The sequence below is a fragment of the Typopeltis vanoorti genome, chromosome 10, assembly GCF_054136105.1.
Source record: "Typopeltis vanoorti isolate ZY-2024b chromosome 10, IOZ_Tvanoo_1.0, whole genome shotgun sequence".
NCBI lineage: Eukaryota > Metazoa > Arthropoda > Arachnida > Uropygi > Thelyphonidae > Typopeltis > Typopeltis vanoorti.
This window is the reverse complement of record NC_143558.1, coordinates 104,615,318-104,634,252: the sequence shown is the minus strand read 5'-3', so window position 1 is coordinate 104,634,252 and position 18,935 is coordinate 104,615,318. Positions and strand designations below refer to the sequence as shown.

General features: G+C 37.3%; 1 protein-coding gene across 4 annotated transcripts in view; it reads right to left on the bottom strand.

The window, feature by feature from the left end:
• Positions 1 to 18,935, bottom strand: part of mv (lysosomal-trafficking regulator mauve) — a 1,073,830-nt gene that overhangs the window by 369,660 nt on the left and 685,235 nt on the right. For all 4 annotated transcript variants that reach the window (XM_090399251.1, XM_090399254.1, XM_090399252.1 and 1 more), the window contains one exon: positions 15,383 to 15,444. In XM_090399251.1, coding sequence (XP_090255377.1) covers positions 15,383 to 15,444 — 62 coding nt within the window. The remainder of the gene's footprint in view (positions 1 to 15,382; positions 15,445 to 18,935) is intronic.

The window sequence follows — 18,935 nt, the reverse complement described above, 5'->3', positions numbered from 1 at the left end:
AATGAAACAAGTAATGTATACTAAGGTAGAAACCCAACAGGAATGCAGTCAGGAATACATATCCATACTTGAAATAGAAGTCATCACCAAACATTTCAAATGTGGAAAGGCAGCTGGAGTGGATGAAATTCAACCAGAAATGTTCAAATATGGAGGTATAAAAATTTACATTGGCTGCACTGAATAATTTAGGCCTAGTCAGAGGTCCTTGCATTTTGAGAGGTGAAACTACACCTCTCAAAATGCAAAACATCTACAGTACTAAATAGTAGATGAGTTTCATTACCCAGCGTAATATTACCACTTTGCTTATTGGCAACTTGAAGTGGTAAAAAAAAATTTTGAATTCCAGATTAAAGTCCAGGTTACTTTAAAGTCCCACCCCCCACCACCATTTCTTCCAGCATGCACTATGGGTAATGTTTCAGAATTACATCTGAGATCATAAATAGACTCAAACTTCATATGTTAAAGAGTGCAGCTTTAAAGTGGTTATTCTGAAGACTAACTACTAGATAGTATAATGGACTCGAATGGTAACGCATTATGAGGTTTCGGGTCAGCTAGCAAATAATCTTGATGTCAGTATTGTGGCAGGCATGGCTAGATAATAGTCTGAGTCCTTCTAGTTTTAATTTTAACCAAAGTTAAAACAACAACAATGAAAAATTTAAGCAAAGGGAAACATACAACATGGAATGTTTTTATTTTAATTTTAATTCCTAACACAAGAATAATAATAAAAAAAAAAAAAATAATGGAGGGGGTCCAGAGATGTGTGACTAAGACAATATCAGGACTTTGGAATTGTAAGAGAGTTGAAGAAATGTAAATTGCAGAGTTTGGTTGATATAGGAGGAAAAGAAGTGATAAGATAGAGATAATTGTGATAATTTAAGTTAGTGAGAGGATTTTATTGGATTAATCCAGATGGGATTATAAAAGAGTAGAAAGTGAGAGAGGAAAAACCAGAGGCCATTCCTGGAAGTTACATAAAAATGTGGTGAAGAGGGGTGTGAGGAGATTTTTTTTTTTTTACATGGAGAATTGTCAGTGAATGGAATGCTTTACCAGAATGTGTTGTTAATGCAAGGAGGTTAAGGATTTTAAGATTCAGTATGATAAATATGTTGTCAGTTGAATGAATCTCCCACGATGATTCTGCCAACTCCATGGATGATGATGATAATAATCAATATTTAACTTATTTGTTGATATTTCACTGATGTTATAGCCTGCATCTTTGGAGCAAAAAGATTTGTTTATCACAGTACAAGAACAGCAACAATTAGTTAACAGTGGAACCAGTTTAAAAACTGGTTCCACTGTAAAGCACAATACAAGGAACTAAATTCTTAATTGGCACCACCTACTGTTGGATAAAAGAAGAGTTAACAAGAATTAAATTGATTATTAAAATGACTTTTCCCATATTTTTGGTAATACAGTCATACTTGAGGTTTGGGGAATGTTTTAAAGTTGCAACTAATTTCAAAAACAGTCTCTCTGACTTATAATAACTTCTGTGTAGCACTTTGGTTTTTTTTCCATTTCATCCTGTGTGAAGAGGTAGCCAAAGCATGGTCAGCAAGTCCCAACTTGCCATAACAATGGTGCAGAATGTTTTTTTTGTTTTTTTTTAATGGCGAATGGATCTTTATATTTATAGATCTCCTTCACCTACCCCTTTCATTTTTTATCAAAGACCAGTTGAATGCTAATCCAGTCAACAATGCTTTGCACTACACAACTCACACAAACTTTCAGAACATCAATTTCTACAATGTTAACACTAATCACCAAACCATTCTTCAATGAGTTCTGATAATCTCATTAATTTGAATGCTAGTAAATATCAATCCTGTTTTAATTATTGTGAAAAAAGAACCCTGTTCTTTAAGTCTTACTTTTTCCAAACAATCATATCTCTAGAAGATGAGATTTCTCTTATTGGAATTGATCTAACCTCAATTCTTTCTCTCAGCATAAACATATTACAAATATCTTTCATTTCCTCTTCAAGTTCCTCTTCAGCATCTAAAAAATCAGGATTCCTTTTGCTTGAGGCATTACTTTAACTCTGAATAGATGTTAACTCTATGCAAATAACTACTTTACTAAGTACAGAAGAGCATGATAAAGTTGATTAATCACCTGTTGCTCACTAATTCACTCCGCTCCCCTTCATACAGACATTAGTTTCTTGTTTGCATTTTCTACAAATTTCTATGGCCAGTGTTCATCAGAAGTGGTATCAATAACGCCCCACGACATTCTAAATTTAAAACATGAGAATCAGCTCTTCACAGTTAAACTTCAGACTCTCTGAAAACTTGTTCTTCATTTTAATTCATCTCTTGAACTTTGTCTTTTTGGGACATTCTTTTTATGCATTTACTAAAGAGTATACAATCAACAGGATGGAAGTCCTATAGGTTGTAATCTTTAGTTCAATGTTAACAAGTTTCTGCTTACCTTTCTGCCCATCAATGAAAATAATGTACTATAAGTGAAACGATTTTTTGTGAATGTGGATTGCAATAAAAATTTTTTAACTTTTTCTTAATCCATAAGAAACCTAGGTGACTAGATATGAGCAGAGTAAACCAGCAACTTCCTTATCTGTGGTCTAATAAATAAATAAATAAATAAAACCAATCCTATGAACTACTCTGGTCACTTTCTGTAATATGCCTTCTGAACTTTAACTAACCATCATCCCAATATCCATTTCAAAAGTTCCTTATTCCATCAATGTAGTAATCAACTTGTAATCTTCTTCTTCTGGAAATGCATAACTTTACAATTTTACACATTAAACCGGCATTCATTATCTTGCACCCACACTGTCAACAAATTTTCAATAAATTCTGAAGGCTCTCTATGTCATAATGATTAATTATTATGCTACCCAATTTTGCATCATCAGCAAACAACTGATAATTCTCTATAAATTATTTCCTATATCATTAATGTACAATTAAATAGCAGGAGTTCAAGCAGAGAAATTGGTGGTGATCACCTGCCTTCACCTGGATTCTGTTACTCCCTCTGCTAATTTATAGTATCTGTCCATCATGCACACTTGAATCCATATCACCAGATCTATATGTATTCAGCGTGTCTAATAGTGTTCCATGTGATATTCTGTCAAATGTGTGAGTCATCATCATGATGTAGCAGTATCATCATTTAGCCATTCCTAACATCCAACTCGATTGTCACTATTAATAAAAAAAAAATTAATAGATTACTATGGCATGCCCCACCCTTCACAAAACTGCTGTCCCCCACAGCTCATGTTCTTACTCATCCATTCCTGCATTCTGGCTTTTATCACATTCTTGAATACCTTTGCCACCATTCCTGACTGAGTTATAATTTGCTACCTTTGTCTTGAAGACTCTTTTATACTAGGAGAACTATTTTGCCCCCCCTTCCAGTTCCTTGGGATCTTACTGGATTTGAGATAAATTATAGAGTCTAGTCAGAGCCATGTATCACTTCCTTTGCACATTCCTCTAAGACACAGGCTGATATCCCATCTAATCCCATGGCTTTATTCACATTGAGATTATGCAATTCTAAATACCCTCAACACATCAACCTCTATACCCACATCAGTTCCTGTGTTATCTATCACTCAGTATTTCCAACTGAATGATAAACTCTTGCAAAGTGATCACTCAATAAATTTTAATCTGCTTAATCTCACATCGCTGCCATAAGCTTTCATTAGAGTTATCCTTCTGTAGTCTTTTAATCACAAGAAATAAATAAAGTTCTTTGCAATTTCTTTCTTGCTTGGCTAATTTTTGTTTCTAATCTGATTTTTTCTTCTTTATTATGCTGGTCAACCTTTTTGCTTATGCCTTGTACTGCTAATGAGCTTGCTGATTACCTTCCTTCTTATATACCCTCCACAACATTTTTCTTCTTCTGTGCCTGTTTAATTATTAAGCTCATTCATCTAACTCCTACTTGATTTATCCTAATGACCTTGGGTATAGCAGACTGATACTGCTTCTTTAACCATCCCTTGACCATCTCCTGTGCACTGCAACTTTTCCTGACAGATTCTACTTATTATTATTATCGTCATTATCTGAGGCCTCCAGAAAGTCAAGAATTCATCAAACAAGGCCATACATTGCCCACACCAGCTATCATAACTTCTCTTAAATTTATTAATACTAGATGCACTCGTTTCTTCAACAGGCAAAACGTTCTCCTTACTCACTGCTCTATGAGAGAAATATCTAGCTCCCACCCCTTTCTTAACTGCACACTAACTTCTATAGATAATTCCCTCTTCTCTTCCTACGTGTGTAGAGGCTTAAGTGCTGTGAGGACATCATGTTGGAGACTTAATGGATTTTTTACAACACTCAAAAAGAATTAAAATAGAATTTAATACTTCCTATATTTCGTCCTAGTCACTAGGACATCTACGGGGATTACAAAAACAATTAATGTAACATATACACAAATAACAAACAATACTAAGCCCAACCACGTGGGTGACACTAAAGTCCTATCTAGGTAGAGCTCCCTCTAAGGGCAGTAGTAGGTGGCCTGGAATGTAAGGTGGAAACTCTGGTGATGAGTGTTTCCCAAATCTTCGGAAGCTTAATGCAACTGTATTTATTGAGATTTGGTTGGTTTTTGAGAGCTGCTGCTGCTTCTAAGAAAAGTCTCTCTTTCTTGAATTTGCTGTGGTGGAGCATGGTGGTTTTCTTCCATGATACCCTGTGGGTGGTGTCCAAAACATGGTCAGCCAAGCCTGAAAGGCCATAGTTGTGTTTGAAGATGTAAGACTTGTGTTCCTCTAGACGGATGGATGCTGATCTGCCTGTTTGTCCAAAGTACGTCAACTTACAGGAACAGGGTACTTTGTAAATTCCAGGCAGAGAGAGAGAGGAGGGAGCTGATCTTTCGTAGAACGGATAAGGGTAGCAAGTTTGCAGTGGGGCTTATATGCTGTGTGTAGGTTGTACTGTTTTAGTATCTTGGCTATTTTTTTGGATGTGCCACGGATGTAGGGTATGGTGATGGCATTTTTAAAATCTTGTTGACGAGAAGGACGGGGAATAGGGGAGGAGTTGATTATTTTTTTGATATTGTGATCGCTGTGGCCATTGGAGAGGAAAGTGCTGTGTATGTGGTTAAGCTCAGTAGTGAGGGCAGTTCCACTGGAACAAAGATTGTGGGCTCTCTTGGTAAGAGTTTTAATAATGCCATATTGTTGAGAGGGGTGGTGGTGGAAGAGTTTGTGAATGTATCTGCCTGTGTGTGTGAGTTTTCTGTATACGGTGAAGGTAAATGTATCATTAGGCAGATGTGTGACTAAGGTGTCTAGGAAGGGTAAACAACTGTTCTTTTCCTTTTCCATAGTGAACTGGATTCTTGGATATAGACTATTGAGATGGCTGAGGAAGGAGTCTAACGTGTCTGGGACATGAGGCCAAATAGAGAACACATCATCTACATATCTTAGCCAGATAGAAGGTTTGAGTGGGGCTGAGTCTATGGCTCGTTTTTCGAAATCTTCCATATAGAAATTGGCAAGGGGGGGTGAGAGGGGGGAACCCATGGCAGTTCCCTCTATCTGCTTATAGATTTTGTTGTTCCAAGAGAAATACCCAGAGTTAATGGCAAAGGAAAAGAGATCTAAGATGTCAGAGGGAAAAACGTTTTCTAAGAGAGATAAGGTGTCAATTAAGGGAATATTGGTAAACAAAGAGGAGATATCAAAGCTTACCAATATGTCTGTCTTATTCAAGGTTAAATTTTCTGTGAGGGCTTTAAAGTGGGTCGAGTTTTTTATATAGGAAGGGGACCTTCCGGTGAGGGGGAATCAGAGAGTTGGACAGCTGTTTAGATAATCTATAGCAAGGTGCATTGGTGGCATCTACTATAGGCCTGAGTGGGGAATTGGGTTTGTTGATTTTTGGTAAACCGTATATTTGGGGGGGAGCGGAAAGGTTTAAGTTTTTTCGTGACGTCAGGGGGCCAGGAAGATACTTTTTTGAGTAAGATTTTTAGTTTCTTAACTTGTGTTTTTGTGGGGTCGTGTTCTAGCGGGATGTAGGTAGCACGATCGCAGAGGATAATGTTCATTTTACAATTGTATTCACTGGTATTAAGAATGACTGTGGCATTACCCTTATCCGCTCTGGTGATGACGATACTTTTTTCTTTACGTAGTTTCAGGAGAGCTGTGCATTGGGCATATGATAAATTACTTTTTGGCGGCGAAGAATGCGCAAGGATGTTGGCTACGTCAAGTCTGATGTTGTTAGCTATCTCCGACGGTAAGCGACCGATTCCCCGTTCGATGTTCACCATTACGTGAAGCACCGGCACTTCCTTCGGAGCGACGGCAAAATTACGGCCGAGGCAAAGGGTGCTGACGGCATCGTCGTTGAGCCTTTTGGAAGAGAGGTTTATTACTGTCTGGAGCGGTTGAATTTGTGGTTGTGGTTTGTTTTTCACAAGGTTACTATATTTCTTTATTATAAGAAATATAGCAACCTTGTGATGTAGATGATGTGTTCTCTATTTGGCCTCATGGCCCAGACACGTTAGACTCCTTCCTCAGTCATCTCAATAGTCTATATCCAAGAATCCAGTTCACTATGGAAAAGGAAAAGAACAATTGTTTACCTTTCCTAGACACCTTAGTCACATGCCTGCCTAATGATACACTTACCTTCACCGTATACAGAAAACCCACACACACAGGCAGATACATTCACAAACTCTAACCACCACCACCCCTCTCAACAATATGGCATTATTAAAACTCTTACCAAGAGAGCCCACAATCTTTGTTCCAGTGGAACTGCCCTCACTACTGAGCTTAACTACATACACAGCACTTTCCTCTCCAATGGCTACAGCGATCACAGTATCAAAAAAATAATCAACTCCTCCCCCATTCCCTGTCCTTCTCGTCAACAAGATTTTAAAAATGCCATCACCATACCCTACATCCATGGCACATCCGAAAAAATAGCCAAGATACTAAAACAGTACAACCTACACACAGCATATAAGCCCCACCGCAAACTTGCTACCCTTATCCGTTCTACGAAAGATCAGCTCCCTCCTCTCTCTCTGCCTGGAGTTTACAAAGTACCCTGTTCCTGTAAGCTGGCGTACTTTGGACAAACAGGCAGATCAGCATCCATCCGTCTAGAGGAACACAAGTCTTACATCTTCAAATACAACTATGGCCATTCAGGCTTGGCTGACCATGTTTTGGACACCATCCACAGGGTATCATGGAAGAAAACCACCATGCTCCACCACAGCAAATTCAAGAAAGAGAGACTTTTCTTAGAAGCAGCAGCAGCTCTCAAAAACCAACCAAATCTCAATAAATATGGTTGCATTAAGCTTCCAAAGATTTGGGAAACACTCATCACCAGAGTTCCCACCTTACATTCCAGGCCACCTACTACTGCCCTTAGAGGGAGCTCTACCTAGATAGGACTTTAGTGTCACCCACGTGGTTTGGCTTAGTATTGTTTGTTATTTGTGTATATGTTACATTAATTGTTTTTGTAATCCCCGTAGATGTCCTAGTGACTAGGACGAAATATAGGAAGTATTAAATTCTATTTTAATTCTTTTTGAGTGTTGTAAAAAATCCATTAAGCCTCCAACATCATGATCCCTCTTCTCTTGTCTTCTCCCCACCTTCCTTTATATAACAAAAACATTTCATCAGTTTATATTCTATAATATCTTTTCAGAAATTTAGGACCTCCATTATATCACTCATCTTTCTTTTATTTATCAGTGTCTGTAGTCCACATATACTCAATCTGTCCTCATAATCTATAGTTCATAATCCCAATACCACCTTTGTTACTCTACTCTGCACCCCTTCCACAGCTTATTTATCCCTTCCATACCCAGGAAACCAAATCTGTGCAGAGTACCCAATTGTCGTTATATCAATGCCTTGGAAAGAGGTCATTCCTTATTCATACATATCAACATAACTTCAATATTCTTAATCTGATTAGTATCTGGAAGCATTAATCCCACCAACAATATCCATCAATCAATTTGTTGGACATCATCAAATGCCATTTGGCCACTCTATTCATTGGTGATGTATCACACCAGCGTTCATCAGCTGGTCCTGTTGTATGCTTTTCTGAAGACTTTGACTGTCTGAAGAACAGTCACTCCAGACACACCACTCATTCATCTAACTGAGGGTCTACCACTTCCTCTTTTTTTCAAGAACTATTACTGTTTTGATAAGTCCACCTTCCATTCTTTCCATGTGTCCAAAGTATTTCAGCTTTCTTCTGTCAATATCCTTAAGGAGCATTGATCCATTTGTCTGCCTTTCAGTATATGATATACTCACAACAGCCTTCTGCAACAACACATTCAAAAAAAGAGGCTATCCTTTTTCTATCAGACTTCTTTAGGTTCGAAATCACAGATCCATAAGTCACTCTTGGGAAAAACAGCTGCACCTAGAATCATAAGCTGCATTCCTGTGAAGATAGACCCATCCTTATAAATTTTAAACAAATCTTTGACTAATGTTTTAGCCATTCCTAATCTTCTTCTGAACAGCAATTCATCACATTAAAAATGGATAATTCTCAGGTACTCGAATTTGCTGACTTTTTCAATTTTTTCTTTGTTAAGGCACACTTGTTTTCAGAAGCTCCCTATCTACATTTCATTTGAGACTTATCTTTGTTTCACTAGGATTGAGTTGAAGTCCTCTGTTCTTATGAATCTCATCAACTGTCGAGGATTTGTTCTAGTCCTTCCTTGGCATTACAAAGGAGTACTGTATCATCAGTGTACTTCAGATTACTAATCCATCTGCCACCTATCCTAATTTCTGCCTTAAGCTCATCCAATGCTACATGCATGATGTCCTCAGTATAGATGCAAAACAGGTGAGGAGAAAGTAGACATCCTTGCCACACTTACATGCTTATCTGAAACCAATCCCATAATCTAACACTTGTTCTTACTATGGCTTCTTGCTCACTGTACAAGTTAGCTATCAATCTGATAATGTGTTAAGGAAATCCCATTATTTTCATGACCTCCCACAATTTCACATGCTGAACATAGTCAAAAGCTTTGGAGTAGCCTATGAAAAACATTCCAAAAAAAGTCTAAACTCTTTATACTTTTCAATGATCTCGCTCTCTAAGGCAAAGGATCTGATCTCTGGTACCCTTTGCCTTTCCTGACAACCTGCTGTTCTTCAGGCATATGATGAAAATCTTATCATGCCAAAGTGCATAATTTTATACTTACTAACAATGAAATGACAGCCATTATCATTTTCAACAGTTCCTGATTATTATTCAAAATCATTTTGTAATTGTTTTATATCAGCAACATCCCTGACTGCCACTTATCTATGCATCATCAGTAAACAAGCAAACATCTCCTATCAGGTCCTTCTCCATATCGTTATGTACATATTAAACAACAATAACCCAAGGACTGATTTCTGGATTATATCACTGATCACCTTATATCTGGCAGATTAACTCACACTATATACCACTTTTTGACGACTCTCTCTCAGCTACCTGCTTATTCAAATTAACAATTTATATTCCAATCCCATATTCTCCAATTACAAGAGCCTTTCATGTGGTATCTTATCAAATGCTTAGCAAAGTTCATAGTGTATCCATTCCCTTCACTCAACTCAGCCATAGCATTATCATAAAATATGAGGAACTTGCTTCAGCAAGTTCCATGGCTTTCTTCAGTAAACCTGGGGCTGTTTTTTCAGAAATGGCTTGTCTGTCAACCTATTCCCATATGCAAGTTTATATCCAGCTTCTCTAAAATCTTCACCACCTCTCCACAGATAATGATAGTTCAATGGACACATCAGTATTTGCACTATCCTTGTATAATGAAACTACCATATATTCTTTCCATTTCTGTGGGATCTTTCCCACCCGCCCTCCAACCAACAGGTCGTGGGTTGTAAACATCCATGTTCACAGCAGGATTCTGCTATGAACATGGCTGTTTGTGACTGTCTTTAAGTGTGAGATGAATTTCATTGCCTGGCATGGGATCACCATCCTGCTTATTGGAGGCCTGAAGTGGCTTGAAAAAAGTTCCATGTTTGGTTTATAGAACAGGGTTTCTGGACTATCTAAAACTGAATTTTAAAAAATGAAAAAAAAAAAAAAAAAAATATATATATATATATATATATATATATATATATATAAAATTACTAAAAATGATAAAAAAAAAATCCTTAACACTAATGATACAAATATACTATTGGTTTACTAATAACCTTTCATGGATGGGATCCATATATATATATATATATATTATATTATTATTATGATTTGACACCTCCAGGGAGTCCAAAGACTCATCGAGGGAGAGTGGATACTACCAATGATATAATATCATTGGTAGTATCCTTACTCCACTTCTATCTTCTAAATATACTCTTGGCACTTGATTTCAGTTATTTGACTCAGAGAGCAAGGTTTCACTAACACGAATAAATCTTAGGCCAAATATTATTCACTAAGGCAATGAACTCAACCGCTTTGTTTCTGATGTTTCTGGCATTTGTATACAGAGATAATAAGTTATCTCCTTGCTGATTTTTGAATACTCACATCTATAATCTATTTGGCCCAGTTGGGCAAAATGCATTTCTTATGCCATTGCACTGCTTCAAGATGTAAAAATCTCCTCATATTTTGGTCAACCTACTGAGTCAAGACTGCATGATCACTTTCCCAAATTGGAGATGATGCTGTGGCTGCCGTGGTTATGGACGGGTCTCATGCTCTCACCAAATCCAGCAGTCTCAAGCTGCAAGGTAACTACATGCTGGTTCAAGTAATGACCTCCTAGTGGGTGTATAAATTCTGCTTTCTATCTCCAACATAATGTTTCCTGCTTTCAATCTATATCTCCATAGTTGAAGTTTCCCATAATCATTACTCAGCCTGCATTTGTGCTAATTTGCTCATGCGTGTCATCTTCCCTCACACCTCTAGCAGCAAGAGACTATGTATTTTATCCTGATGATTCTACTTATACTAGATATCAAATGCATTATTTTCCTTATCTCCACCATCTTACATATTCTGCCTTCAATTTAAACCTATCATAAAATTTCATTTTTACAATATTTCCTAGCCATCTGGTATCATCCCTACAGCAAGGAGTTCTTCTCATCCAACTGCCATCATCTCAAATCTCTTAAACAGTTAACTTTTTAACTTGTGGCTCACTGTTTAATTAGTCACCACCAAAATATATTGTTATTAGTGCTCCACAGCAGCTCTTCTGACCAATATTACCCACTATGACCACAAGCCAGCAAAAAGTTTGGAATAACATGTAGTTACTCTTGACATTTCAAGGGCATTTGCGTAGGTGTGGTGTAGAGGTCTAATTAGCAAGTGATAATTGATAGTCATATTGTGGACTGATTTCTAACCTTTTCAACTGGATTACAAATTTTTACTTTAGCCAGTCAGTGCTGGTTTCATGGATGAGTTTTTAGTTCCTCTCTCTCTTCAGATTTCTTTGATGAAAGCGTTCTATACTTCATCCCATTTTATTCCTTCCAAATATAAATAACTTATTTTGGTAACATGAAGTGTTATACACAGTTTTGCATGGATAAACTGCAATTCCTTTAAATTAAAGATGCCAAGAAATTATATTCTTGGTTTCATCCTTTATCCAGGTGTAATATATAATGCTATGAATTAAGGGAAGGGCCACTACCCAGACCAGTTTGGACCTTTATTGAGGTCTCATCAGTGGAAGCCAGACCCAGAAGTGATACCGAGGTTGAAGTAATGCAGAAGTCATTTTTCCATATGTATCTATGGTATCACTTCTGGGTCTGGCTCCCACTGATGAGACCTCAATAAAGGTCGAATCCAGTTTGGGTAGTGGCCCTTCCCACAATGCATAGGATTATACATGTTTGTACGGATATGTGCACTGCATTATGGGATACCAAGGCAATTAAAGTGAAGTCATCAGGCTCTACATTAAGGAATTGGATTTTATGCGGTTATTAAGGGACAACTATCTGAAACAGCATGTAATGGAAAATACTAGGGGGCAGAGAGTGCTTGACCTAGTAATCGCATCACAGCATGTGGCTGTAACGAACATGACCATGTTGCCACCAATTGGTGAGAGTGATCATAAGGTAATGACTTGGGAGGTGGCTAAAGGAGTGGAATTTTCAATTAAGACAGGGTACATGTGGAATTACCAGGCTGGTAAGTATGACAAGCTTTGGAGTGTGCTTGGCTCAGTGCCATGGAATGTAAAATTGCAAGGGCTGGATGTCGATAGTGCATGGGAGGTGGTTAAGAAGTGTTTGCAGGAGGCAATGGTTGACTGTATAGCAAGAGCCCGAATAATAAATCAAGTAGGGGTTAAATGGATGAATAACACCATTAAGCTTGAGCTGCAAAAAAAGAAACAATTGTGGAGAGAATTTAAGGAGAAAGGTGACCAGCAGTTGCAGGAACATTATAAAGCTCAGGCCAGAAAGTTAACAAGGGTGGTAAGAAAAGCAAAATCGGATAATGAAAGTATACTGGCCATGCAGGCCAAAGAGAATCCCAAACAGTTTTTTCAATATGTTGCAAGTAAAAGGAAAAATGTTCATGGCAGAATGATTTTAAAAAATGCTGAGAGTAGGGAGGTAACCGAATCAGTCGATATAGTGGAATTATTGAGCGAGCACTTTGCAAAAGTATATCATCCAGGTGGTGACATGGCAGGAATGGAAGAACCAACAGCTTATACTGGAATTGTGATGAATGAAGTAGAGGTAACTAGTCTATTACAGAACCTCAATGTCAATACATCTGTGGGATTGGATGGTATACCAGCTCGTGTTGTACGTGAAGCGGCTAAAGAATTGTCAGTGCCCTTGACCATTTTGTTTAATTTGAGCCTCGGGTCTAGGTCAGTCCCAAGGGGGTGGAAAGAGGAGAAAATAGTTCTGCTGCATAAAGGTAGTTCCAAGGCTGCTGTTGAAAATTACCAGCCAATCAGCATAACAGGAATCGTTATCAAGGTCTTGGAGAAAATAGTAAAGAGGAAAATACAAGATTGGATAGATGAAAATGGATGCTGTATCAGTGACAGTATGGTTTTATGAAGGGTAGGTCATGTCTCAGTAACTTGCTCAGTGAGCAAGTTACTGAGGCTGACGGCTGAACTAGGTAAGGGTAATGGGTTTACAGTGATTCTACTGGACCTTGCTAAGGCCTTTGACAAGATACCACATGGAATTCTAATCAGTAAATTGCAGCATATGGAGATGGATATAGGGTTGGTGAGATGGATAGGAGGGTGGTTGATGGAGAGAGAGAGATATCAGAGAGTGGTTTATTCAGGAGTAGAGACCAAAAAACAGCCTGTGACTAGTGGTGTGCCACAAGGATCTGTTCTTGGACCACTGCTGTTTAATTTGTTCATTAATGATATAGGAAAGGATCTGAGAGGAACAGTTCATTTGTTTGCAGATGATGCAAAGTTGGGTAGAGCAATAGTGAATGCAGATGATGTCAAAATTTTGCAGGATGATTTGGATAGATTGGAGGTCTGGGCTAAGGAGAATGGATATCAATTTAATGTGCCAAAATGTAAGGTTATACATTTTGGGGCGAAAAGATTAGCAGCAGTTTACTACATTGGTGGAACTGTACTCCAGGAAATTGATGAGGCAAGAGATTTAGGAGTGTTGGTGGATAAAGAGTTGAAGCTGATTTGGCCACATTGCAAAAGTGGCCAAATCAGCTCATCAAATCACTTGGTTGCTGAAGAATACTTTGACGAGCAGAGACAAGCATGTTATTGTTCCTCTATATCGAGCCTTGATAAGACCCCATCTCGACTACTGTGCCAAGATTTGGTCACCTAGGTTTCTTCTTGATGGGGAGGAGGTTGAGAGGATCCAGAGGCGAGTGACCAAGATGATAGCAGGTCTGTAGAATGAACCTTATGAGAACAGGTTGAGGATTTGTGGGTTGCAGAAATTGGTTGATAGGCAGAAAAGTGGTGATATGATTGAAAATTCAAATTACTGAAGAGTTTCTATAAAATTAATTCAGAAGATATTTTTGAGAACAGGACTGGTGGCAGGAGGACTAGGGGACATCCATGGAAGCTGGGCAAGAGTGTGGTTAGTAATGGTGTTAGAGTGCTGAATGAGTGGAATAAGCTGCCAGAGTCTGTAGTGGGTGCTGTGACAGTGAATGAGTTTAAGGCAAGGTATGATAGATACTGTGTGAATGTCGAATAGTTGTGATGAACATGATTTTGGGCCTCCCTCGATGAGTCTAAGGACTCCCTGGAGTTGCCCGTAATAATAATAATAATATACAAGCAGCCCAGTCGTGAAGTAACTTCACATGCAAACTTTGTTTGCTTACACTTGGATAAAGGATGAAACCAATAATATAATTTCATGGCATCTTTAATTTATAGTATAACTAAGTAAAAAAAAAGTTTCAACTGCAATTCCTTTTTCTTCATTTAAAAGAACCTTGTAGTGCTCACACATTCAAAGCTATAAGATATTTGATAATTCAGGTCATAACACTGATGTCCTTGCCAATTTTTGTTGAGGCAAGAACAACCTTGAGAAATTCAGTGCTATAGTAAAACAGATCTGTCTTAATTCTTGTAACGAAGATCTCACTTCACTTATCCTTACCTTCAACAACACTCAGATATTGGAAAATATTAGATTTCTGCTCTTGATCTGCTTATACCACTGCCCTTTCCTGGCACAACACAATCACACCCTCACCAATTACAAGGTGTCATTTTCACTATAGAGACATTTGCTAACACTGCTAAATCAAAACTCAATTAAATCTCTTAGATGACTGCTGTCTCATTAATATGATGCACCAAACAATCTTCTTAAAAGTGCTTAAAGCTAACCAGAAAATAAATAATATGGTTAAAAGATGACACCCCTCTCTCACAAACTTTTTTTTTTTTTCGGGATCGTTTCATACACACAGAACCTACTGCACATTGGTACCATGGGCAGGCTAAAGGTTATATGATCTAGAAATCCTCAAGACAAACATTTTTCAAGCTACTTCTAGAGCCCAATAAGCATGGTGATAAGCTAATATCCAGTAGTATCATTTACTATCAATGTTCTATTCTGTTTCTGCCTTATCCCGTTAACATATTGTAAGATCTTTAATTTTGTTGGGCTATCCTCTATATTCCTAGAAGCCATCGACAAGTTAATGATGAAAATCATACTAAATAAAGATGACCATGACAAATATCAAACAAATTTCTAAATCTATTTAACAAAATGATTTACCTATAAGTATCTCACCAACATTCTCATCAGCTGCAGTGATAACAATACACTCAGATGTATAACTGAAAAATAAAGAAAATGTGAATTTCGAGCAAACTAAAACCTAAAATGCAAAATTTGCTATTAATATAGAACAATTTTTTTGAAAACCTTATTTCATGTTGCATCTAATTTATACCAATATCAAAATACAGCAAAGTTTATTTTGTGATGGAGCTATTCTAATCTCTAACCAAAAGCTAATTTATACCTGACTAATATAATTTTTAATTTATATTATTATTATTATTACATAACACCTCCAGGGAGTCCAAAGACTCATCGAGGGAAGGTACCTACTCTACAACTCTCTGTCTCCACCAACCGCATCTACCTTCATCATCTACTGCCAACCACCACCACTATTATTTTCACAGACAATCACAAACATCCATGTCCACAGTGTGATTTAAACCCCAGTGGGATTTAAATCCACAGTGGGATTTAAACTCCAGCCTTTTGGCTGGAGAGCAGATACGCTAATCACTCAGCTAACCAGGCCGAATATGATGATGATAATATGATTATCATCATCATCATATCCTTATATGATGATGATAAAACTTGTTCACCCTCAGAGGGTGAACAAGTTTTAATCGAACTACACAAATAAAAGTTACATCATTGCTATCATTTATATCTGTTATCAGTCAAAAATGAGAATATTATCAAAGCTTGTATTTCTGACTTCTAAGGTCCTTCTTACTGTGTCATTCCACCAAGATTGGTCTTTCTCTGGTTCTTTTTCGTACCATCCTGGCAAGAAAAAAAAAAAAACTTGTTTTGCTAACCTTTCCTTTTCCATTCTCAATTTCAAAGTCAATTTCTTCCTAATATCCTTATTTTTAATATGATACTGCATTGGTGGCATTAGTTGACTTTCCCTAATCTTTCTCAGAAATTTCATATATGGCGTCTTGGGTCTTTGATGAAGTGTTTTATTTCAAACCAAGCTCTCAAATCCATATGTTAAAATTGGTTCAAACACTGTCTTGTATACAGATTAGTTTTTCACTAATTTCTCTCTCTCATTTCATATAAATTTATTCAGTGTTGTCTATTTCCAAATTTAATTTGCCATCTTCATTAAATATTGTGCTAAATAGCTGAAATGGCTTACTTGTTTCATAGGCTCCGTACTCAGGCAGCAGATGATATTTCCAGTGTTTCTTCTTATTTATACCATCTTTTATTGCTGATTTTCATACCAAATTTATTACAACAAAGTCAGGAAATACTATCAACTTGTACTAGATTTATTTACGTTTATAATATCATCTGCATAAAATCAAGAACTGAGATTAATATCTCTAATTTTGCCATCAGGTTTAATACCACTTTCCTTCACAAGAAGATATATAACAGAGAAGATAATGTGTACATTTGTTTCAGATCTGATTTTATATCAAACCATCTTCCAGTATTTCCTTCAATTCAAACTGCTGACTTACAACTTACAACTTTAAGCAAGAAATCCACAAGAAGATGATGATGTGGAAAGAATATCGTGAGAGGAGTTATGAAATATATAAAGCTCAGCCCAGAAAATTAATGAGTATTGTGAGGAAAGCTAAATCGGAGTATGAAAAAAACTGGTCATGCAAGTTAAAGGCAATCCAAAAGAATTTTATCGTCATGCCACAAGTAAAAGAAAGAATGAATGCGAAAGAATAACTTTATTGAATGCAGTTGGTACTCGAGTGTCGGAAGCTAATGAGATTGTTCAGTTAACAAGTGTTCACTTTGCTAAGATATATCAGCCAGATGTATGTAACATGGTGCACAGTGCTATTGCTACATTGGATGAAGTTACAGGTTCTTGAAAATCAGGTTGAAGAATTGTTGCATAACCTGGATAAGAATTTGTCCATATGTTCAGCCAAATTGGCTACGCCTTTCACATGTTTGTATGACTTGAGTCTCAGCTCAGGAATGGAATGAATGTATAATAGTTCTACTATACAAGGGTGGTACAAAAACTGATGTGTCTAACTACTCACCTATCAGTATCTCTGATGTGGTAGTGAAGATTTTAGAGAAGTGGGTAAGAACTCGCATACAGAAATGGATAGACAAACATGCTATATTCTGCAAGGAACAGCGTAGGCTTACTACTAAAGGAAGGTCATGTTTTAGCGATTTGCTCATATTTTATAACAATGTTATGGCCGAGTTGGATAAAGGGAATGGATACACTATGATGACGTTGGATTTTTCTAAGGCATTTGATAGGATACCATACCAAAAGTCTGTTGCATAAACTGGAGAATATGGGATTGGAACATAAACTCTTGATTTGGATCAGGGGATGGTTGACAGACAAATATCAAAAAGTGGTATACAGTGGGTGCGAATCTGTCAGAGCTAAGGTGATCAGTGGTGTACCTCAGTATTCAATCTGTACATTAAGACAAAAGGAAGGATCTAACATCAGATGTGCAATTGTCTGCTGATAATGTGAAGACAGGCAGGGCAATCAGGGATGCTACTGATATTCAGCAATTACAAAATGTTTTGAATAGACTGGAAATTTGGGCAAATGAAAACGGTGATCAATTTAATGTTAGTAAGTGTAAAGTTAGGCACTTTGGTGTGATTAGAGTTCCAGCGACATATTATATTAGCAGGGTTATGCTACAAAAACTGAAGAGGCAAGGGATCTTGGCATATTGGTAGATAAGAATTTAAAGTTCAAAGGTCACATAGCAAAAGTTGCAAATACAACTCAGAGGAGAATTGCAATGGGTAAGTGAACATATAAGGATAAGGAAGTCATTTTGCCTCTTTATAAGGCTTTGATAAGATCACACCTGGATTATCATGTGCAGGTTTGGTCTCCCAGGTTCCAAGACGATAAAGAAGCTCTGGAAAGGGTGCAAAGAAGAGTTACAAAGATTATATCTGAATATGGGATTTAGATTGAGGATTGCAGACTCTGATTAACAGGAGAAAGAGGGGTGATACGACAGAGGTCTATAAACTTTTGAATGGGTGTTATAGGATATCAACTGATGAAAATTTTCATTATATGGAGGCGTGGAGAGAACACAGGGGGGCATCCATGGAAGTTAAATTTATTTGCAGTCAAGAAAGGGGTAAGAGTAGGTTTTTCTCCAAGAGAACAGTGAGTGAGTGGAATAATTTGCCCTTAGGGGTAGTGAGTGCATCTAGTGTGAAAGAATTTAAGAGAAGGTATGATAGCTGGTTTGGGTGATTTATACCCTTCCTTGATGAGCCCTTGACTCCCTGGAGGTCTCAGATAATAATAATAAAGACCATGTATTGTTCTGTAAAGGTTCAATTTATCCCATATAGTTGTAACCTGTTGAACAGCTTTTCTTCTGGCACTATGTCACATGCATTTTCCAGACAGAAAAACTGAGATACAAATTTTGTTACATTCCTATGATTTTTCAATTATTTGTCTTAAAGTGAAAATCTGATCCCGACAATTCTATTTGGTCTGAACTTTCTCTGATTTTCCACAGGATTGCCACCCATAACTTTTCTTAGC